General features: G+C 43.8%; 1 protein-coding gene across 1 annotated transcript in view; it reads left to right on the top strand.

The window, feature by feature from the left end:
* The window catches only part of TECTA (tectorin alpha), a 124,706-nt gene that overhangs the window by 31,463 nt on the left and 67,652 nt on the right, over window positions 1–25,591 (top strand). The window contains exons 8-9 of the mRNA XM_083163049.1: window positions 9,268–9,860; window positions 12,695–13,268. Coding sequence (XP_083019175.1) covers window positions 9,268–9,860; window positions 12,695–13,268 — 1,167 coding nt within the window. The remainder of the gene's footprint in view (window positions 1–9,267; window positions 9,861–12,694; window positions 13,269–25,591) is intronic.

The following is a 25,591-nucleotide window of genomic DNA, read 5'->3' as shown; positions in this document are numbered from 1 at the left end:
GCTCCGGACTGGCGCCTCTCCTCCCGGTCACCGCTGCGTCGTCACAAGCCGCCGGGTTCCGCGTCACACAGCCGCGCCGGGTCTTCCTCTCCTCACTCGTCGGCCGGACGCTGCTGAACGCCCGCTGTCCCGCTGGCTCCCGGATCGCTGCACGCTGCCTCTGCACGCCGGCTCCCGCTGCGCGCTGCTCTGCCAGACAAGGTTAGTTCCTCCTTGTCTCCCCTCACACACCGTCTCCGCTGCCCTTTTCTTTTCTTCGCGGGGCTCCTCTCTCCTCCCCCTCTTTGGCGCCACTCTCCCCACCAATCAGGAGCAAGGCAGGCTCCTTTCACGTGCACCAGAGTTGGGGCATTCACTGGGCTGTTAACCCCCTACACACCGGCCAGACTGCCAAGGGGTTACAGCCACCATTTACTGGGTCCACTGGGGCTAAGGGGCTTGGGGCCCATTGCAGTGGGGTGCCACACATGTGGGGCACATGCTGGGACTTGTGGTTCCACAGCAGAACCAATAGCCAAATAAACACACACACACACATCCATAAATGTATAACTTTATTACACTCACACAGCACTGGACAGTACCGGGCTTCAGCTCAGGCAGGGTTAATCCTGGAGGGGGGGTCCCTTCATTGGGGGGTCCCCACTTCCCCAGGGTCCCTGCCCAGGTAATGTTTTGGCTAGGGGGACTTGTATAAAAAGTCTCCCCCAGCTGTGGCATTACTCTGCTGGCTGGTTTGGCCCGGTGCTGGTTCACAAAATACAGGGGACCCCTAGTCATTTTGTCCCCCATATTTTGGGACCCAGGACCAGCCCTTGAGCCTGGTGCTGGTTGTAGAAATTCAGAGGGACCCCTACATGTTTTGCCCCGTGAATTTCTAGAACTAGGACTGCTCTGTGAGCCCAGGGCTGCTTACGGCCGTGGGGAGGACCCCACACCGGTTTTTAAAATAAATGATTTATTTTATCTTTTTTTTTTACACTGAACCCCGCACGCATCTGACTGATCCGTGCAGGGTTCTGCCACTTACGTCTGGAAAATGACCAGGTGTATTTTCGCTGCAATTACGGGCAGTATATTGCATACGGCTGGTTAGTGAATTAGTTACTAAATTAGGAATCACCATTCAACTGAATGCCAAAACATCCCTTCTACCCGTCCGGGTACCCAAGCAGCCCTCCCCTTTTTTCCAACTAAATGCCATTGACAGAATTCGTATTCTGACGATGGTGTATGCATTCATATTTGTAAATATGAATCCGAATGTACCATGAATAGGAATTGTTGACATAGTAAATGCAGAAAATACGAATATGCCTAAAATAGGCGTATTTAACTATACAAATATGCCTATTTTAGCCATATTTGGCTCTTAAGTAGCGCCAGAATGTATCAAGAATTTCACATAGGGCAGCCCTCCTGATCTGTTAGGGCCCAGGAGTCATCTAACTGGATCCTGTTCAGGTCAAAACGCAATAAGAAGCCCATTGGCTTCTACTGGGTAACCCCCAAACAACATGGCATTACCCACTGGGACCAAGCAAAGGAATGAATCACATTCTGGAGCTCAGAGCATAGGAAACCCCCTAAAATGACATGTTCACGGTTTCTATCTCATTTTAGGGTATAGTACATCCCACCCACAGTATGATATGAGTTTGGGGTACTGGTTTCCTAGCACGGCGCCCCCGATGACCATCGTAGGGCATCTGATCACATCGCATCGAATGCCATATAGACGCATGCGATGCGATGCATTTTTTAATTGTACAAGCACCCTGATGGGTGCTTACAATCAGAGCCGGCCTTAGCCTAAATGATGCCCTAGGCAAGATTTGGGCTGGTGCCCCCTTAGCACCGCCACTAGTTCCGCCTCTGACCTGCTCCCCTTACCCAGCACTATCAACCCTTATCATAGCAGTCATCATTTTGATGCGCCTACCCGCAATATTTTAAATAGAAACAGTGCACACATTCGGTACGCATCCCAAACAGGGGTGTGTTCTTGCTGGGAAGGGGCATGGCCACACAATAGTAACCCCAATTCAAATTATGCCACACAGTAGTGCAACTTTATTCACATTATATCATGCGATGGTGTCCCTTATTCACTTTACACATCACACAGTAGTACCACTTTACCTTATATACATTACTCCTCACATTATTCACATTATACCCTTAGAAATATAGCCTGAGAAAATATTGTATTTTAAGCACCTCCATGGCCACACTGCAACCCAGCACAAAGCAGTGTGTGCTAGGCAGAGGAGAAGAGCTGCAGCAGCTGCTGCTGCTGTCACTATTTCATATGCAGACACAGCCTCACTTACACACAGAATATAGGCATTCTGCATATCATTTTAATCAGCATAAGCTGGGCACGTGCCTGCCTTGTCATTTCATTTTGTAGCTGAGGACCAGGGCTTTCCAACGAGCCCAGCCCCGTGTTACCGGGAACCGGAGATATCGCCTGGCAAAGCTGTAATATTTTCCCCATAGGATAACATGGGACCCGTTAATTCCGACCCCCACCTAGTCCCGACGGCTGCCATTTCCCCCCCTGGCATCACAGAAGCTCGGTCAATCGGTTCCAGAGATATTGCGGGTAAACCGATTTTTTTTATTTTTGAACTGTAATTTCATGGCTGTTCATGTTCTTTGAGGGCAAATTACTCAGGAACTAAACATTCCAGTTTCACGGGACCAAAATCATTCTTCAATATGATACTTGTCTCATGTAAATGGGTCAGTTGGTTCCGAAGATATAGCCGTTTAAATGAGATAACTGATTAAAGGGGGAGGGGTGGTTTTCTCTCCCCCTCACACCAGAAAATTCAGGGACTAGGCTGGTGTAAAAGGGGCCAACTCGGGAATGCATTTTCTGGTGTGAAAGGGGTATTATTTCAAATAGCCGGGACCTGCAGTGCTCTGAATACAGCCAGGCTCTGCCACTGTCAGTGGCTGTTACTTCTTCCTGGCGGCGGCTCTCTCCCATTTACCGCGAGCATGTATTCCCCATTGGCAATGAGCATGGAACCTCTGGCAATGAGCATGGAACCCTTGGCAATGAACATGCAGATAAGCAGCACTTATGTAGCATAATTTTTAATAGGCATTATGGTGTTTGGCATAATGGCGTGAAACTTAACGTGTAATGGACATTATGGTGTAAATGTTTAATGCGCGCCTTTAGCGCACAATGTCCCTGTTTATGAACTGTATTGTGAATTTTGGCTTAATCCGTGTGGCATTATGTGAATTTTGGCTCAATCCGTGTGGCATTATGTGAATTTTGGCTCAATCCATTTGGCATTATGTAAATTTTGGCTCAATCCATGTGGCATTATGTAAATTTTGGCTCATCTGTATGGCATTTTATGAATTTTGGCTCAATCCGTGTGGCATTATGTGAATTTTGGCTCAATCCATGTGGCATTATGTGAATTTTGGCTTAATCTGTATGGCATTTTATGAATTTTGGCTCAATCCATGTGGCATTATGTGAATTTTGGCTCAATCCATGTGGCATTATGTGAATTTTAAAACAATAAATGTGGCACTATGTGAATTGTGGCTCAATCCACATTGGCGTGGAGTTGATTTTAGATAGTGTGCGCTCGCCACGCTTCGGGTTGGCATTGATCCTGGGGGTGGCGTTGACAATGGGGGGCCATTTAAAATTGTAAGGACCCATCAGGGTGCTTGTACAATCAAAAATCGTATACCATTGCATCGTATACCATTGTATGGCATACAATGCGGTGCGATATTTTATTGTAAAATATTGCGTCGCATTGCATACCATCGTATACCTTATTTAGTATAATGGTATACGATGCGATGGGCGCCGTGCTAGGAAACAAGTACCGAGTTTGGTTTTATTATGTGGTTATCCCAGACGTAGATTTTGTTATATATGACATAGTTGCATGGGCGGATTCGGGGGGGGGGGGGAGGGGCACCTGGGCACGTGCCCCCCCCCCCCCCTTGTCATTTAATTTTGTAGCTGAGGGCCAGGGCTTTCCAACGAGCCCAGCCCCGTGTCTCTAGCCCCCGGGAACCGGAGATATCGCCTGGCAAAGCTGTAACGTTTTCCCCATAGGATAATATGGGACCCGTTAATTCCGACCCCCACCTGGTCCCGACGGCTGCCATTTCCCCCCTTGCATCACAGAAGCTCGGTCAATCGGTTCCAGAGATATTGCGGGTAAACCAATTTTTTTATTTTTGAAATGTAATTTCATGGCTGTTCATGTTCTTTGAGGGCAAATTACTCTGGAACCAAACATTCCAGTTTCACGGGACCAAAATCATTCTTCAATATGATACTTGTCTCATGTAAATGGGTCTGATTAAAGGGGGGAGGGGTGGTTTTCTCTCCCCCTCACACCAGAAAATGCAGTGACTAGGCTGGTGTAAAAGGGGCCAACTCGGGAATGCATTTTCTGGTGTGAAAGGGGTATTATTTCAAATAGCCGGGACCTGCAGTGCTCTGAATACAGTCAGGCTCTGCCACTGTCAGTGGCTGTTACTTCTTCCTGGCGGCGGCTGTCCCCCATTTACCGCGAGCATGTATTCCCCCTTGGCAATGAGCATGAAACCTCTGGCAATGAGCATGGAACCCTTGGCAATGAGCATGCAGATAAGCAGCACTTATGTAGCATAATTTTTAATAGGCATTATGGTGTTTGGCATAATACGTAATGGACATAATGGCGTGAAACTTAACGTGTAATGGACATTATGGTGTAAATGTTTAATGTGCACCTTTGGCACACAATGTCCCTGTTTATGAAGCGTATTGTGAATTTTGGCTTAATCTGTGTGGCATTTTATGAATTTTGGCTCAATCCGTGTGGCATTATGTGAATTTTGGCTCAATCCATGTGGTATTATGTGAATTTTGGCTCAATCCATTTGGCATTATGTGAATTTTGGCTCAGTCCGTGTGTTATTATGTGAATTTTTGCTCCATCCGTGTGGCATTATGTGAATTTTGACACAATCCATGTGGCATTATTTGAATTTTGGCTCAATCCATGTGGCATTATTTGAATTTTGGCTCATTCCATTTGGCATCATGTGTAAGGGGCAAGTATAATAGGGTCTAGTATTTTGTTGCATAATGTGTAGAAGTTATATATGGTGTGGTACACTTCACTCAATGACATGCCCCCTGTTGAGTGGCCACACCCCCTTTTCCAGAGCGCGCTTTCGGCGTGCGCACATCTACATCCTTCACTTTTGTCGCCATGGTGGGCCTGTGTATTTTAAACGCCAGGGCCTATTTTTAATCCCATTCCCACCCTCTCTCTGCCGCTCTCTTAGCATGTACACTTGCACCACTAACACAACCCCTCCCCCACCCAAACCCTCTTTTATCATGGTGCCCCCCCTGTCATTTTATCCTGGATCCGCCCCTGCATAGTTGGTGGTGTATTGGGAAGGGGGAGTTGCCTGTCCAAGACAATCCAATAAAGAATGCTGTTTTTGAACTAGGACTTGGTGCAGCTGACAGAATTAAACAGGTTACTTTAAATAAACAGCCACAACACAGCTTCCTGTTACATCTGACAGCCACAATGGATGCATTCATTGGCTTCCAGATGGTTTGAAATGCCAGCACCTTTCCTGGCTGGGTTCCCTTGTACGTAACCATGAAATATTTACTGGTCGCTATCCACAAGATCATGTTAGAGCAAAAATCCTAGCAGTTATCACTGGAGGAAATGCACTAAAGTGTGTTATACCAAACACCATGACACGTAACACAGTAAATCATACAGTTTGTGGCGACGTTTGGCAATGCTCTAAACCACGTACGAATGCTACGAGACCCCATGGTATGAAATATCTAGCTTTACCCATTCTTTTTAATAATTAATAGCAAAAGGATGACTTTTATGAGTGACATATTTCTATGATGCCATTTTCTGAGAAGTGCATTGTGGCATTTTAATGGGTTGCTTTGTTTCAGAGTTATGTGTCAAAATATCCATCTGTGCTCTGGAAAATGTGACAGTGAACTCTACCTGTGCACCTGGAACATGTGACCTGGAACATGTGACCTGCTGGGTGGTCTGGAAACTGTGACAGTTTTTTGCAGCATCCACTGGGCAGGGATTTTTTTAAAATGTAACTCCTGAGAGAGTGAAAAGGGGTAAAATGTCTCACCCAGCAAACCTTTGCCCGGTAGAAACCGGGCACATAAGTTAGTTTAATTTAATCAGCTAGGCATTTTAAGCTTTGGATAGTAAATAAGAGGTATACACACGGAGCACATTTGTGCTATTTTCTGAGCAATCTGACTAGATTTCTTAGAAAGTAAGCACAGATCTCTCCGTGTGTATGCTTCAAGAGATTAAATATCTCTTGCTAACTAAAGGCGCCCATACACTAGTAAGATTTATCTTCAGATCTGGCTGTATGGTTGGAACAAAAACATGGTTATGGATGAGTGACAGTTTGTCAGTTTTCCAGCTGCTCCTACTAAAACAATTGGGTTCCTTTTTCGGCGCCTCCTTGGCCAGGGTAATTAATAAGATTAGCATTCTAGTTATCTCCTTATCTTTATTATTATAAAGAAAAAGTATATTCTCTCTCTTTTTTCTTAATTGCATTTTATCCAAATGAAAAAAGAACCCATTAACCAGACAAATATTCAAAAACATGACCTACCGTCACTTATCATTGGTTCTCCAGATTGTCCAGTGCCAGATACAGTACTTGTATTTGTATATATATGCTGATGGAAGGCGGTGGGTGGCAATGATGCGGGGAGTGTGCATAATTGCCTTGTGTGTATGGGCCTTTAAAATAAACTCAAAGGAAGAAGGTTTCCAGGGAAAAGTTTCAGGCGCTTGGCAGGAGTTGAGTTTCTTTAGATTAGCTGCTGCTCAACAGGGGGGATAGTCAGTCCCCACCGAAAAGAACACAAAAAACACCAATCACGCACTAGGCATGAGAGCAGCACTAAGAGAGAAAATTAACACAAATGTTTGGTACAATGTATAAACTTTTGCTGCATAAAATCAAATATAAAATCAATCACATACATATAAACAATTAATGACTGACAATGATCAGTGGGTTCTTCACATCACAGGAACAAGATCTCAATGTGGATGAGGCCCAATTGGGGTGTGGTAATGGGGAAATGGGGGGGGGGGGGGGAGAGTCGCAGGTAAGTGGACGTTACCAATTAGTTGGAGGTCTTGATGTCCAATGGTTTCTACTTTAAAAGTAAACTGACTGCACACATACAGTGGATAAAATAATTTTTGTGTCCAAACATTTTGTTTACTATCAAAGGGACTGCAGGTCCATGTCAATACATCACACAGTAGTCACGCATCGTTCCTCTGGGAATGTTTTGGATGGCTAGGATATCTTTATGGGGCCCCTGGGGACCTACGGGACCCTAGGCAGGGACCTAGGTTGTCTTGTGGAAAATCCTCCTCTGACAGTAGGTGCCTCTAGATCAGGAGAAGCCAAGTCTGTCCTCGAGAACTACCATAGGTCCATGTTTTCCAAATCACCTAGCTGGTGGACAGCTGTAGTCATTACTGTCACATTCTCAAACATGCTGCATTCATTCCTACTATAGATCCACAGGTTGCCTGACAAACTTGAACTGTTGGTAGATCTTGAGAACAGGTTTGGCCACCCCTGGTCTAGATGATGTCAATGAGTGGGGATTCCTGTTCCAATATGGACTTTGTTCCTGTATTCTGCAGCTGTACACACTCACTGTCTTGTGACCTCCAACAACCAAAGTGCACAATTTCAAGAACTCAAAATGGATAAGGGGCAGGTAAAAAAAAGGGATAAAAGTACAAAACAACTGTACCTGCCGGTGGTCCTATGGTGTCTGCTTGTCTTTAGAGTCCCACTGTTATTCTTAGCATTGAAAAAGTCCACAACAGTGATAAAACACATTATTCTTACATGCTCACATTAGTAATAATACCATCATAGAATTATCCTATATGACTTTGGATTAGTTTTTATTCTTGGTAACAATACACTCTGAATGCAAGAGATGCCATGGATAATTGTAAACATACAGCACTCAACTCGCATGCACCACCATAATAGCACAGGGTTGCCTACCCTCCCGGAATGGCCGGACATCTGGCAGTCACCTTAATCATTTTAACCGCCCCCCCCCCCCCCCCCCCCCAGTATTCCTCAGCTGTCAATACCGAGAAAAGGAGTTTGCCAGTCACACAGTAGGATAATCTCTGATAATTTTTTATAGGAGGACCCTTGTTATTATAATTGAAAATTGATGTAACGTAGGGCACTGAGGGTGTGCTACCAAGGACACTAAATAATACGAAATAGATAGGCTGGCCAGAAATACTGGCTGCCTGAGGTGTAGTCCTTCCAGACACTTGTCATGTATCCCTCAGAATGGGGGTTATTTTGGTTCACTCTTTCTAACAAATCCTTCTTAGATGGACAAAACCATGTGCACTGCAGGGGGGCAGATGTTACTTGTGCAGAGAGAATTAGATTTGGGTGGGGTTTTACTTCAAAGTGAGATCTATGTTGCAGTGTAAAAATAAAGCAGTCAGTATTTTCCCTGCACGGAAACAAAATAAGTCACCCAAATCTAATTCTCTGCACATTTTACATCTGCCCCCCTGCAGTGCACATGGTTTTGTCCATCTAAGAAGGATTTTGTCAGAAAGAGTGAACTAGAATAAGGCCCAATGTGCCCCCAGACCTGCCCCTACAGTTCACTCTGTATTACCTTCTCTGCAACTCAGTTCAAGAATGTTTATTTCTGTATGTCTGGTTTTATTTCGCAACTTTTTAAAACAATGAAATAAAAGTTACATTTTATTAGTGACATTCTTTAGGTGCACCTTTAAGGACACTCTTTCCTGTTCTATCAATTCCTCAGCTGTCACCTGCGAGCCCCTCCCCCAGTCCTTGTGCCCTACGCAGCCTCCTAATCAGCCTATTTGTTACTCAGGCACTGATATTGCCGTTCTTGAACTGAGTTGCAGAGAAGGTAATACATGTGAACTGTAGGGGCAGGTCTGGGGGCACATTCTGAAGAATACATGACAAGTGTCTCAGAGGACTACACCCCAGGCAGCCAGTATATGTTGCATCTTCTAAACTTTAGCTCAATGATGATATGGTGTATTGGCAAATGTGAATTCTTGGTTCTACAATATATGTAGATAGAAACCTTTTATTTAAAGTACCTTATCATTGACTTCTCTTCCTTTCCATGTGTTCCTTTTGCAGCTTCTGCCGTACAATGTAGTGAATTCAGCCATTACTCAGTCTGCACAAGCAGCTGCCCAGCTACCTGTTCTGACCTGACATCTCCCCAGTTCTGCAATATCCCCTGTACAGAAGGATGTGAGTGTGACAACGGGTATGTGCTCAGTGGAGAATTATGTGTTCCCATAAACAAGTGTGGCTGCGAGATGGATGGGAAATATTATGTGATCGGCGACTCCTTTTGGACATCTCCAGACTGCACCGTACAATGCTGGTGTGAAGATGGAGGAGACATGGCATGCTTCAACACCTCCTGCCGCGACGGGGAGATCTGCTCGGTGGAGAATGGATTTCAAGGCTGCTATCCACGACGGGAAAGTGTGTGTCTGCTGAGCCAGAACCAAGTGATCCACACGTTTGACGCTGTAAGCTTCCCATATCCTATGGAGTATTCCTACACCCTATTAAAGACTTGCCCTGACAAAGCAGAGTTTATTGAGATTGACATTAGCAAGAAGAAACCAGACTCAGGTGCCAATTGGTTGAGACCTCTAAGAATCCAAGTCGCCAAACAAGAGATAAGAATTGGTGGGGGAAGCACATCTGAGATCAAGGTAAGGAACTATGGTGTCCATGTACTAAGCCTTAGAGAGATATAAAGTACCAGCCAAACAGCTCCTTACTGACATATTACTGACTGTGTTAGATATAGTAAAAGAAGACTATTTTGTCATTTTTCAATCTCCAAATCGTAGTACATAAACCTCTTTAACCTAAATAAGTACTTATTGGCCCTTATTTAGGTTGATTTGGTCGGGTGCGAATTCGCATGGGGAGAGCGTGCAAACTCCGCGCAAAATATGTTTGCCGAGTGCACTCTCCCTGCTTTTCGAGCAGAGGTGGAGAGGGACGTGGGGCGCTGGCATGGTCCATTAGCATAGGTGAACGCCCAGCATTTCATGGGCCATGAAATGCTGGGCGTACACATGCTAAAGCGTTCGTGACGCACATGCGGGGGGGGGGGATAGCTGACATAACCGGATGTCAGCTGCCCACCCAATTCCCATTCGCAGGGCGGGTTCTGGTTGACTCGCAAGTGCCAATGCCAGCACACCACGGGGTCCCTAAGGAACGTTGACAAATTGAAAGTTGAAAATTGAATTCTTCAGAATTACCCATCCCGCCCATCAACATTGCAACAAAAATATCAACATCATAAATATCGACATCCAGAAAATGTCAACATGTACAGTACATGAAAGCTAGAGTTAGGGCAACAATACTGCTGGGGATAGATGGAGAAAAAATGGGTAGCAGCGCTAAGAAGAGATTTTTACAAATAAAATGATTGGACTGATTGTACAATAAAATTTAATTTTATATAATACAGTGTGTGACCAACTGTTAGAAACTGCATTCCTGGTATAAATATCTGATACTGCACATGCTTAAAATAAAGCCTCACACGAGAAAGAGTAGTAATGGGGCTGTCCGTTCCTATCAGAATGATTAGGGGCCAATATCACAGTCAATGAATCAAGGATGTAATTACCGTTCACCTTAGTTGTAGGCCAGTGGATAACTCCCAAAAGCTTAGAAGCTGGACGCGTGATGCTGGAATGTTTTCCAAAGTGGGGGAGTGGTTTTTCACAACTGTGGCCAAGTGGGGTGGCACAGATATCCTTTTCCAGGTGAAGTGGGGGTCAAGCAAAGGGTGATGTCATCTGAGGCTTGTTTGGGTCAATCCAAAGGGTGTAGGTGTGGGCAAAAACCACTGACGCGTTTCACCGTCTCAACTGCTTTATCAAAGGTAGTTGTATATTGCACCTTTTATATGTAGAGAATTCAGTGAAACCCGCTCAGAAATCCGCTCAGTGAAATCCGCTCAGGCAAGTTTCCCCTCTGGAGCATAAATTAGTGTAGCCAGAAAATACTGATTATGATAGCCGATGTCAGGGCTGTAGAGTTGAGCAGATGGAAAACCGCAGAAGTAATGCAGAAATGTTCTTATGATGTGATTGCATCAGGTTTGTCACATACTGTACGGATCCTGCCTGCCTCCCACTCCCTGGGGATAGATGAACCATGAAAAGACATCGCTAACATTACATCGGTGACATGATGTCATGTCTGGATTTATCATACTATTCAAGTTTTATAATACTATTTTATCATACTATCATACTATGGGAGTGATTCTGATTGACTCGCTAAGCAGCGGAAATTTGCTGCTTCATGAGCCTTCTAACACTGCCCGCCGCCTCTACAAATGCCCCCCCTTCCCCTGCCACGGTCCGCACATCCCCGCTGCTTTGTGCATAAACATCCATTTGCAGGGTAGCGTACGGGGGGCGAAATCGAATTATTTTTTTCCCCTTACGCAAATCTAAGTCAGTCTGGACTGACCTAGACATGGCGTCCGGGTCCGAGAACGCCCCCAGTATTAGTCCTGCACTACTGGAGGTGTGAGTCATGCAGTCCTTGGGTCGACAATGTCTAGGCTGACAGTCAGTAAGTCGACCCCTTATAGTCGTCAGCGACTAGGTGGACACCTGGAAATGGTTGACATACCCTATGTGGCATTGACAGAAGGGCGACACAAGCATAAGGTCGACATGGACATGGTCGGCACTCAAAAGGTTGACAAAAGTCTTTCATTTTTTTGGGAGTAGACCCACTTGGTTCATACTTTACTATCCAAGTGGGCATAAAATGAGAATACAATAGCGTGCCGACCGCATTGAGTGGACGGGGTGCACTTATACGGTGTCCATGTCAACATAGACACCAACACTAGTGAAAAATTCAACCTTTTGAGTGTCAACCATGTCAATCTTAAGCTTCCGTCAACCTTCTCACAATGTTAACCTATGGTATGTCAACCATTTTCAGGTGTCGACCAAGTCACGTCGACAGAGTGAGTGACTGTCGACCTAGACATTATCGACGCAGGGACTGCATACCGTTGGCCATGGGTCCTCAAACTGCGGCCCTCCAGATGTTGTGAAACTACAAATCCCAGCATGCCTTGCCACAGTTTTAACACTCCCTTATAGCAAAACTGTGGCAAGTCATGCTGGGATTTGTAGTTTCACAACATCTGGAGGGCCGCAGTTTGAGGACCCATGCCGTTGGCTATCGGCTGTCACGTGTTTTGGAAAGCCAAAAAGACCCCGCTTTGAGATCCAAGTAAAACCGAACCTGCTCATCTCTAACTTAAACCCCTCCAAGTGCGTTATCATTTATTGTGAGGGGTGCATAGATGTGTAAAATACAAATGCAATTTTAATACTTGCGAATTCGCACCCCACGAGCGGGTATGAATCAGGTCATTACCGTCACAGTAATAAAGCTCACACTTCTACGGTCGATCCTATAAAGTAAATGTGTTTTGGAAAAGAGCCCAGTGCTATGACCCATGCCAACAAGAACTTGTTTTCTTTTCTAGGTCAATGGCTTTCTAGTTGAGTTGCCGTACTACTTACCATCTGGTGAACTGGAAATGTATCGGAACAGAAATGGAACAGTTATTGAGTCTGAAGGACTTGTTAGAATCCAATATTCCGACCAAGGCCTTCTTCACATCACTCTGTCCACCTTCTACTACAATTGCTCAGGAGGACTATGTGGCTACTTTAATGGAAATAGCGAGGATGAGTTCTGCTTCCCCAATGGTAAATGCACAGACAACGTGGCAGTATTCCTCGAGAGCTGGACCACTTTTGATGAGATCTGCAATGGGGAATGTGGAGACCTGCTGAAGGCCTGCAACAATGACTCAGAGCTTCTCAAGTATTTTAGAAGTCGTTCCAAGTGTGGAATTATTAATGATCCCAGCAACAGCTCTTTCCTGGACTGCCACGCTGTAGTTAATGTATCTGCCTACTACAGGACTTGCCTATTTCGCTTGTGCCAAAGTGGAGGCAACCAAACAGAACTCTGCGACTCCGTCAGCCGGTATGCCATGGCCTGCCAAAATGCTGCCATAGACATTGGTCAGTGGAGGAGCAGGAATTTCTGTCGTAAGTTTATGCATTGTATCATTTTATTTCTCTAATGCCTAATCAGTGTCTGGAACAAACCATTTTGCTATGCTAGGGGAGAAAATACATTTATATTGTTTTGGTGTAGGGAAAATACTGGCTGCTCTTGCATGTAACCCACAGATGTTAGATGGGTTTTTTTTAAACTGCAATTTAGAATTCAGTTTGAACATATCTCACTCAAATCTAAATCTCTATCTACTTGTTACACCTGCCCCATTTGCTTTACAAACAAAGATGAATCAGGCCCTATACACGCTATGGGGGTGATTCAGGACCACTCGGAAGCAGACTAATTCAGCCCCGTTCCAAAGTTTTGGGGACTGCGCATGTGTGATTATCCAGGGGCTGGCGGCTGACATCACATGACATCAGCGCCCCCATCTTTTTGGCAGACTCCAACACAATTAAAGTCAGTTCAGACTGACTTATTTTTGAAGGGGAGAGAAATCATTCAATCGAATAATTCCTTTCCCGTTCGGCTGCATGCGAGGGGATGTGATTGCATACAGTTGATCCCTTCGAATGGTATAGAGGGGACTTGGCGGCGTGGGAGGCAGGTGTTCAGCCAGGCAGCGTGAAGAGACCAACCTGAATCACTCCCTATTTGCAAATCTATTTCACTGGGGAACAGTCAATCTTTTGCCAGGGTTCTAAGGGTCGATTCAGATCAATTTTGTGCTCCTGAACATACCATGCTTCTTTTGAAGTGGCTCTATTTTTCAGATGTGCATATGTCTCCTCCCAGCTTTAATGAGCAGATATGAATGTGTTATGTGTCTCGAATGTGACTACCAGCTACGTTATCACAAATAGAACAAATTCTATACTATATATACAAGCCATACTTGTGTATATATTAAAGAGCTAAAGCTTTGCACAGTTCTTATTAGATATTTTTTTAGAGACAATACAGTATTATAGTTTTTTAAAGTGTCAATAGCAGTTTTGTCCACTGTATGGACAAATGAACAATAAAAGGGAATGACAGTCACTAGTCCTTTAAATAATGAGCGCTATGCAGATGGTAATTGATATTATGTCCAACCCCTTGACAGGGAATGTGGTAAAGTTCTCCAAATAGGGGATATAACTCCCGGGTGATCATGGCCAGATGGAAATAGTGTATATCGGCAACTAGTCTGTATAGTGTGTATCATTGCCTAGTCTGTATAGTGTATTTCTATGCCTAGTCTGTACCTTGTAAATCAATGCATAGTCTGCATAGAGCATATTGATGCTTGGGGTGAAATGTAATAGGATGAGAGATTCAGAAAATGAGAGATTTGGTAAGAAATCTCCAGTTTTTTTTAAAGTGGCAATCATTGACACAGCAAAACCAGTGTGATTTTGCTGTGTCAATGATTGCCACTTTAAAAAAACTGGAGATTTCTTACCAAATCTCTCACTTTCTGAATCTCTCATCCTATTACATTTCACCCTTAGTCTCTAGTGTGTACTGAAAAAGGAATTAACCTTGAGCTGGTCCTTCCAGGGGTGCTGTGTCAATAGCAGCCACTTGGTTGTGGGGTAGTCACTCCCACCAAGAAACCAGGAATAGAAACAAAAAAAGTGGTGCCTAAATTATTAAATAAAATTAATATTATTTAATGATAACATCGTTATAGTATAAATATATAGATGTTGAATATATAGCACAGAATAAAGTTACAAAATGTAAATAAAACATAAAATTAAAAACTGGTATATCAAATGGACCCAGACCAAGATCTGCAGTGAAAATCCTGTTGCTGGTGTGCTGCTTTGAATGGAATGCCTGCTATAGATATATTAATAATATTAATATTTACACGGTAGTCTGCAGAGTGTATATTGATGCCTAGTCTGTATAGTGTATATCGATGCCTAGTCTGTACAGTGTATATCGATGCCTAGACTGTAGAGTGTATATCGATGCCTAGTCTGTATAGTGTATATCAATGACTAGTCTGTACAGTGTATATCGATGCCTAGACTGTAGAGTGTATATCGATGCCTAGTCTATATAGTGTATATCAATGACAAGTCTGTAGAGTGTATATCGATGCCTAGTCTGCATATTGTATAATTTGATTCCTAGTCTCTGTAGTGTATATCGATGCCTAGACTGCATAATGTATATTGATGTCTAGTCTGCATAGTGAATCAGAATCAACTTTATTGGCCAGGTATACTTACGTATACTAGGAATTTTACTTGGATTGCTGTGCAACAGCCAGTTTAGTACAGTTAAACAGTGACAGATATACAAACACATACAGGTACAGTGGCAAACGCAGGATTTTCAGAAGGGGGTTTCCAGAGGGGCGGAGCAAAGCACGGAGATGAACACTTAGGTGACCCAGTATATGCCGATAAGTATTATAGATAGACCAAATGTATATAAATAATAATAACAAAAAATATATATATATATATATATATATATATATATGCACACACACATATATATATATATATATATATATATATATATATATATATATACATACATACATACATACATACATATAGGGGCGTCAACAGCAGTGTAGACCCCTGGGCATAGCAATGTATTGGGGCACCTACCGATCCTCCAGTGGTAGGGGTGGGGGAAGCTTTGATGTCCCCGGGTGGTAGGTGGTATTATATCAACCGCTCAGCATGTAGGGCCTGGATCAGTAATTTCCACTAATTACCCCTTTACTGCACAGATGGTGGGAGATAGGGTGGGAGAAGGGGCATTGGGCTGAATGAAGGGGCACTGATACATAACTTCCGGGGTGGTAGAGGATGTTTAATATGCAGAGGAGGGGTGTATAGTGGAGTGGGCTTATTATTCATTATTTTCTGGTGGGAGGACAGCTTGCTTGACTGCAGATATCTCCAGTTCCCGGAAATAGATTTCTAAGATTTTAATGGAATTGAAAACTAGGGAATCCCACCTACCAAATGGTATTGGGGACTAGGGGATGAGTGTTCAGGAGGCAGAGCAATCTGCCAACGAGTATATAAAACTACATACCAGGTGTGTGGAGCTGGAGCAGTAACCAGCTGCTGGAAGGCTGATATCTCTGGTTCTAGGCACAGTAGAGACAAGCTACTTGTATCTGTCAAAGGGGGAGAGTCCCAGCTTTTGGAATATACCCTCAGAAAAACTCTACGTCAGACAGAACCTGAAATATCTGACTGGGAAGAGCAATTAACAGGCTTGGATGGGGACCACTGCTTTGACGTCAGAAATCTCCGGTTCCCAAGGGCCGATTTTTAAAATTCTTGTACCCATGGAAAGAGGGGACCCTCAGCTTTTAGCCTAGGGCCCTTATACTCCTGGGGGGGTTTCTGGGTACTCAGAATTCCCCCTGCGTGCGCTACTGAGGTATACACTAGAAGTACCCTGGGGGATATACTGTAGATACAGGGGGCACATACCCGCTGAGTTGCACAGCGCCTAGCCAGCCATCAGCGGCGCCACTGGTCGTTGCAGCAGCCAGGTAGGTAACACTTAAGCAGAGCATAAGTAAAGTTATAGCAGAGACAGCACAGTCACACAGGAGACGTGACAGGGTTACATATGGCTGAGTGCACAGTTCCTAGGCAGCCATTTGCGTTGCCATCTTGAAGGGCTCAACAGGCCATCTCCTGTAGGGAGAGCCAGCGTGGGTTGTGGCGAGGGGGAAGTCAATTAATGAGGCTGGGGGAGAGTCAGTGGGGGGGGGGAGATAGTGCAGCCTGCTGGCCTCTGGGTGTCCTGCCAAGGCCCTGTGGCCAATGCACCCCCTGTCCCCCTCCTGTCCCGGCCGGGGGAGGGGTCGCCGAGTGTGGTGGGTGACAGTCATGCCTGCCTGTGCCTGCCTATGCCGGAGGTGATCTACCTTCCCCGATGGTGCAGCCGGGGGCTGCAGTGCTCTCCTTCCTCCGGCCAGCCCTGTCTCCAAGCGGCCAGGTGTCACCGCATCCCCGGCTCGGCGCTTGTCTCTGCAGCCTCCCTCCTTCCTTTGGCTGGGTGTCGCCGCGTCCCCGGCACCCAGCTCAGCACTTGTCTTTGGAGCCTCCCTCCTTCCTTCGGCCGGGTGTCACTGCGTCCCCGGTGTCCGGCTCGGCGCTCGAAACAACAGCCTACCTCTTCCTCTAGCTGGGTCTCGACACGTCCCCGCCACTAGCCACAGCATCCTCCTCCTTCAGCTCCCCTCTGCACGCTGCTCCAGAGGCCAGGGATGGTGGAGCTCCGTGTATGAGGGATAGGAGCTCCACGTGCATGCGACCATCCCCGGCCTCCACCGGAAGGTAGCATCTACTAAATTGTGGCACATTGGTGCGTTCCGTCAGTTCATTTTGGAGGTGGAACTCCCTTTTGTCTGGTCATGCCCCCTTTTCTGGAGTGGTGTGCAAACGGACATTCGTGTTTTTCCATACCCCCACTTCAAAATTTCCACTTCGACCACTGGTGTGTGGTATATGTGTAATGGGCATTAAGGTGTGTGGCATATGTGTAATGGGCATTACGGAGTGCATAGTCCCCTGTCTAACAAAAGCCAAGCCTTAAATTTTTCGCAGGCCAGCAGTGTATATGTTACCGCCGCCATTGCCCCCCCCCAATGTATATTTTGTTATGGCGTAACATATATATTGCTGTTGCAAGTGAATGGATTTCTCCCTACGTGCAGAGCTGCAAATAAAATGTTTGCCATGCACATGGGTGGGATTTTAGCCGGTCAGGGCAGTGCGGGGTGGAGATTACCTGATTGCTGGCCTCTGAATGTACGCAGCCCAGTAATCAGTTCTGAATCAGGCCCCAAGAACAGGAATGCACTGAATAAAATGGCTCCTGCTCCCACCCTTGTAATTCAAACCCCGCCCAGTATGTAAAGATTTTCAGCAAAGTCTTTCGTCTCCTTAAAATCTCTTGCTCTTTGAGGAAAATAGCTCAGTGTGTACACACTACTTTAGTGAAAGATATCCAGTATTTATCAGAGATTTTGGCAAAGTCTTTTGAAATGAAAATCTCTAGTGTGTATGGGCCTTTAGTGCATCTGGCGCCTAGTCTGTATAGTGTATACCAATACCTAGTCTTTATAGTGTATATCGGTGCCTAGTCTGTACACTGTATATCGATGCCTAGTCTGCATAGTGTATATTGATGCCTAGTCTGTATAGTGTATATCGATGCCTAGTCTGTAGAGTATATATCAATGTCTAGTCTACATAGTGTATATTGATGCCTAGTTTGTATAGTGTATATCGATGCATAGTCTGTACAGTGTATATCGATGCATAGTCTGTGCAGTGTATATCAATGTCTAGTCTGCATAGTGTATGTTGATGCCTTGTCTGCATAGTGTATATCAGTGCCTAGTCTGTACAATGTACTGTATATCGATGCCTAGTCTGTAGAGTGTATATCGATGCTTAGTCTGCATAGTGTATATCGATGCCTAGTCTGTAGAGTGTATATCGGTGCCTAGTCAGTATAGTGTATATCAATGCCATGTCTGTATAGTGTATATTGATGCCTAGTCTGCATAGTGAAAATTGATGCCTAGTCTGATTAGTGTATATCAGTGCCTAGTCTGTATAGTATATATTGATGCCTAGTCTACATAGCGTATATCGATGCTTAGTCTGCATAGTGTATATTGATGCCTAGTCTGTATAGTGTATATCGATGCCTAGTCTGCCTAGTGTATGTTAGTGCCTTGTCTGCATAGTGTATATTGATGCCTAGTCTGTACACTGTAGATCAGTGCCTAGGCTGCATAGTGTATATCAGTGTCTAGTCTGTACAGTTTACAGTATATTGATGCCTAGTCTGTTGAGTGTATATCAATGCCTAGTCTGTATACTGTATATTGGGGCCTAGTCTGTATAGTATATATTGATTCCTAGTCTGCATAGTGTATATTGATGCCTAGCCTGATTAGTGTATATTGATGCCTAGTCTGATTAATGTATATCGGTGCCTAGTCTGTATCGTATATATTGATGCCTAGTCTGCATAGTGTATATCGATGCTTAGTCTGCATAATGTATATTGATGCCTAGTCTGCATAGTTTATATTGATGCCTAGTCTGTACACTGTAGATCAGTGCCTAGTCTGCATAGTGTATATCAGTGCCTAGTCTGTACAGTGTACTGTACTGTACTGTATATTGATGCCTAGTCTGTAGAGTGTATATCGATGCCTAGTCTGTATACTGTAAATTGGTGCCTAGTCTGTATAGTATATATCAATGCCTAGTCTGCCTAGTGTATACTAGTGCCTAGTCTGTACAGTGTACATCGATGCATAGTCTGTACAGTGTTCATTGATGCTTAGTCTGTATAGTGTATATTGATGCCTAGTCTGTACAGTGTATATCGATACTTAGTCTGCATAGTGTATATTGATGCCTAGTCTGTATAGTGTATATGGATGCGTAGTCTGCCTAGTGTATGTTAGTGCCTAGTCTGTACAGTGTATATCGATGCCTAGTCTGCATAGTGTATATTGATGCCTAGTCTGTATAGTGTATATGGATGCGTAGTCTGCCTAGTGTATGTTAGTGCCTAGTCTGTACAGTGTATATCGATGCCTAGTCTGCATAGTGTATATTGATGCCTAGTCTGTACACTGTAGATCAGTGCCTAGTCTGCATAGTGTATATCAGTGCCTAGTCTGTACAGTGTACTGTACTGTACTGTATATTGTCTGCATAGTGTATATTGATGCCCAGTCTGTATAGTGTATATCGGTGCCTAGTCAGTATAGTGTATATTGGTGCCTAGTCTGTATAGTATATATTGATGCCTAGTCTGCATAGTGTATATCGATGCTTAGTCTGCATAGTGTATATTGATGCCTAGTCTGTATAGTGTATATCGATGCCTAGTCTGCCTAGTGTATGTTAGTGCCTAGTCTGTACAGTGTATACTGATGCCTGGTCTGCATAGTGTCTATTGATGCCTTGTCTGCATAGTGCATATTGATGCCTAGTCTGTACACTGTAGATCAGTGCCTAGTTGGTACAGTGTACTGTATATTGATGCCTAGTCCGTAGAGTGTATATCGATGCCTAGTCTGTATACTGTATATTGGTGCCTAGTCTGTATAGTATATATTGATGCCTAGTCTGCATAGTGTATATTGATGCCTAGTCTGTAGAGTGTATATCAGTGCCTCGTCAGTATAGTGTATATTGGTGCCTAGTGTGCATAGTGTATATCGATGCTTAGTCTGCATAGTGTATATTGATGCCTAGTCTGCATAGATTATATCGGTGCCTAGTCTGTATAGTATATATTAATGCCTAGTCTGCCTAGTGTATATTAGTGCCTAGTCTGTATAGTGTATATTGATGCCTAGTCTGCATAGTGTATATTGATGCCTAGTCTGTATAGTGTATATCGGTGCCTGGTCTGTATAGTGTATATGGATGCCTAGTCTGCATAGTGTATATCGATGCCTAATCTGTATAGTGTATATCGTTGCCTAGTTTGCATAGTGTATATCGATGCCTTGTCTGCATAGTGTATATTGATGCCTAGTCTGTATAGTGTATATCGGTGCATGGTCTGCATAGTGTATTTCGATGCATAGTCTGTATAGTGTGCATCGGTGCCTGGTGTTTATAGTGTATATGGATGCCTAGTTTGTATAGTGTATATGGATGCCTAGTCTGCATAGTGTATATCGATGCCTAATCTGTATAGTGTATATCGTTGCCTAGTCTGCATAGTGTATATCGATGCCTAGTCTGCATAGTGTATATCGATGCCTAGTCTGTATAGTGTATATCGATGCCTTGTCTGCATAGTGTATATCGATGCCTTGTCTGCATAGTGTATATCATTGCCTAGTCAGTATAGTGTATATCGGTGCTTAGTCTGTATAGTGTATATCGGTGCTTAGTCTGTATAGTGTATATCGATGCCTAGTCAGTATAGTGTATATCGGTGCTTAGTCTGTATAATGTATATCGATGCCTTGTCTGCATAGTGTATATTGATGACTAGTCTGTATAGTATATATTGATGTCTAGTCTGCATAGTGAATATCGATTCATAGTCTGCATAGTATATATCAATGCCTCGTCTGCCTAGTGTATATTAGTGCCTAGTCTGTACAGTGTACCAGGGCCGCCAATAGGGGGATGCTGTGGGTACAGCTGTCCCAGGCCCCAGCCTCTGGAAGGGCCCGGGCAGCTAATTTTGCCCACTGCAACAAACACACACACACACCCCTCCCCCATCCCGACTGCCTCCGCTGCGCTCAGTGTGGTGAACAAAGCAGGTCCCGGAGTGCAGGCTTATTCAAACCAGTATGCCAGCGGCCAATTGAAATGCTGCATCGGCTTTTGAGCCAATCAGAGCTTGCGTACCTGCAGCCAATCAGAGTGGCTTCCGGTACGTGAGCTCTAATGGGCTAACCAGCCGGTGCTGCATTTTAATTGGCTGTTGGCATCCTGAGTTGAAGAAGCCTGCACTCCAGGACCCCTGTTGCGGTTAGTCAAGTGAGGGGGGGGGGGGGGGGGTGACTGGAAATGTGTCCCAGGCCCCAAAATTCCTGATGGCAGCCCTGCAGTGTACTGTATATCGATGCCTAGTCTGCATAGTGTTCATGGATGCCTAGTCTGTACAGTGTGTATCAAAACCTAGTCTGCATAGTGTATATCGATTCCTAGTTTGTATAGTGTATATCTATGCCTAGTCTGTATAGTGCACATCATTGTCTAGTCTGTCTAGTCTGTATAGTGTATATCGGTGTCTAGTCTGTATAGTGTATATCGGTGCCTAGTCTGTATAGTGTATATCGGTGCCTAGTCTGTATACTGTATATTGATGCCTAGTCTGCATAGTGTATATTGAATGCCTAGTCTGTATAGTGTATATCGGTGTCTAGTCTGTATAGTGTATATCGGTGCCTAGTCTGTATAGTGTATATCGGTGCCTAGTCTGTATACTGTATATTGATGCCTAGTCTGCATAGTGTATATTGAATGCCTAGTCTGTATAGTGTATATCGGTGTCTAGTCTGTATAGTGTATATCGGTGCCTAGTCTGTATAGTGTATATCGGTGCCTAGTCTGTATACTGTATATTGATGCCTAGTCTGCATAGTGTATATTGAATGCCTAGTCTGTATAGTGTATATCGGTGTCTAGTCTGTATAGTGTATATCGGTGCCTAGTCTGTATAGTGTATATCGGTGCCTAGTCTGTATACTGTATATTGATGCCTAGTCTGCATAGTGTATATTGAATGCCTAGTCTGTATAGTGCACATCAGTGTCTAGTCTAGATATTCACTGCAGAACATTGCATCCCTTGTGTGTGGGATTGTATTATAGGTAAATTCAACCAAATATCTGATCTGTGTAAATAACAACAGTACCTTGCCTGTGTGTAGTGAGGCATGTATTTTTTATTCTAAAAGAGATATAGTATCCTGGAATGCCAGAACTGTTTTTGTAAGCCACTTTTATTGCTCTGTATAGCAGGGGGTGGGGACTGAGGGTGTAGATTCTTCCAATTATTGGAAATTGGGAAGAAGGCATTGTTAGAGTATATTAGTTCTCATTGCATACGGCTGTGGCCGGATAGGCTGTGGCCATAGTTTAGCTGTGGCCCTGTATTGAAGTGGACCGTTTTAAAGTGGGAAAACAGAGTCATAACTACGAGCGTTATACCTGCGTTACACCGAAGGAAAACTGAAGGCAAACTACTACAAATCAACAAAAACACACATGGACTGCATTGATACCTCAAGAGTATGTAATTCATCTCCAATATGCTCTCTTTATTTCTGTGTTATGCAAACTCTTGTATGATTTGAAAAGTTCTGATTTAATGAATTGTTTGTAATTGTTATTACTTGTTTGGTGAAGTTGTTCAGTGAAGCATAGTTTAGTGTTGCATTCTGCCTGATGTCTACTCAAACACAGTGCAAATTATCTCCTTTGGCCATTAGTGTTCAGGTGTAGCCTGACCTGAACAGACTCACTATATTCTTAGAATTAGTGACCTGCAGCTTTTCTGAACAGTAAAAAATAAAAACAGACATTGAACAACATCATCAAACAGGTAATTTCAACTTTAGATTTTGATTTTGTACTGTATGAACATGGCTAGGAATAACAGATGCACAGGCAAAATGTTTAAAACTATGTGTGCAAATGCTAGAAGCCTAGGAGACAAAATTCCTGATCTAATAGCAATAATGACAAGGGATGACCTAGACATTGTGGCTATCACAGAGACATGGTGGAATGAGAACCATGGCTGGGACGTAGCTATACCAGGATACAATTTATTTAGGAAGGACAGAATGGGAAGAATCGGAGGAGGGGTAGCAATGTATGTAAAGAAAAACATAAATGCTACTTTAATACAAAATATTGAAGAAAAAACTGAGGCCCTTTGGGTGACCATAGAAATGGGGGAGAAGGACATTATTCGTACTGGGGTCATCTATAGGCCACCAGGCCAGGGGCAGGATTTGGACAGGAGCCTATTGCTTGATGTCACTAAAATGGCTTTAAAGGGAGAAGTCATAATCATGGGAGACTTTAATCTACCTGATGTGAATTGGGAGGAGTCTTTTGCAAGATCATCTACAAGTGGCAAATTTCTAAATTCCCTACAGGGAGCCTCTCTCAAGCAATTGGTGAGGGAGCCTACTCGCAAAGACTCAATATTAGATTTAATACTCACAAATGGTGACAGGATATCAGACTTATATGTGGGTGAGAACCTGGGATCCAGTGATCATCAAGCAGTATGGTTTAGTATCAAGTCAGGGTCCAACTCCAGTCACACAAAAACTAAGGTGTTGGATTTTAGGAAGGCTGACTTTGCAAAAATGGGGAGATGTTTAAGCGACTCATTAGCGGATTGGATGAACTTGAAAGGAGTGCAGGAGAGGTGGAGAAAATTAAAAAGTGCAATACTAAAGGCAACGGACCTTTGTATCAAAAGGGTTAAGAAAAGTACCAGGAAAAGGAAGCCAGTGTGGTTTACAAAAGAGGTATCAACTAGTGTAAAAGCAAAAAAGATGGCCTTTAGGACATACAAGCAGACTCAAAATAATAATGACAAAGAAGTGTATCTTGCCAGACTCAAAGAGGCTAAGAAAGTGATCAGGCGTGCCAAGGCACAAGCTGAGGAGAAAATGGCTCAGTCGGTAGATAAAGGAAACAAAACTTTTTTTAAGTATATAAATGAAAGGAGAAAATCAAATGGAGGAATAATAAGACTGCGGACAGACACTGAGAATTTGGTGGAGGGAGACAAGGCAATTGCAGATCAGCTAAATAATTACTTTTGCTCTGTATTCACTATAGAAGGAGAAGGGAAGGGACCACAGTTAAGTTGCAAGGACATTTATAAAAATAAGGTAGATGGAGGTACATTTACTAGGGAGAAAGTCCTAACAGAACTTTCAAGACTGAAAGTGGATAAATCAATGGGGCCAGACGGAGTGCATCCAAGGATACTAAAAGAACTAAAAGAGGTGTTGGTAGCGCCATTAACAGATTTATTCAACCAGTCACTAGATACAGGTGCAGTTCCAGAGGACTGGAGAAAAGCAAATGTAGTTCCACTGCACAAAAGCGGAAGCAAAGAAGAAGCAAGTAACTACAGACCAGTGAGCCTTACATCAGTAGTAGGGAAAATAATGGAAACACTATTAAAAGAAAGAATAGTGGAATATCTTAAATTAAACAACTTACAGGATCCAAAACAGCATGGTTTTACTGCAGGGAGATCATGCCAAACAAGTCTCATTGACTTTTTTGAATCCGTGACCAAAATACTAGATGAAGGGGGGCTGTAGATGTGGCATATCTAGACTTTAGTAAGGCATTTGACACTGTCCCACATCGCAGGCTGCTAAATAAACTTGAAAGTGTGGGATTGGATTATAAAACAATTAAATGGATAAGAACCTGGTTGCAGGATAGGAAACAGACAGTTGTCGTAAATGGAGTGCATTCTATGGAGGGACATGTTACCAGTGGAGTACCCCAGGGATCTGTACTTGGACCAGTGCTCTTTAATATCTTTGTCAGTGACATTGCAAATGGTATTGAAGGGAAAGTATGCCTTTTTGCAGATGATACAAAGATATGCAACAGAGTAGACACACCAGGAGGGGTAAATCAAATGACTGATGATCTAAGTAAACTTGAGAATTGGTCAAGAGAATGGCAACTACAGTTTAATGCTAAAAAATGCAAAATTATGCACTTGGGACTCAAAAACCCAAAGGCTCAATATAGTATCAAGGGTACTATAATGGAAACTACTGAGGAGGAAAGAGATCTAGGAGTCACTATTTCAAGTGA

Source organism: Crinia signifera, chromosome 19 (assembly GCF_055691185.1).
Source record: "Crinia signifera chromosome 19, ASM5569118v1, whole genome shotgun sequence".
In the NCBI taxonomy this organism is placed as follows: Eukaryota; Metazoa; Chordata; class Amphibia; order Anura; family Myobatrachidae; genus Crinia; species Crinia signifera.
This window is presented reverse-complemented; position numbering and strand designations above follow the sequence as displayed.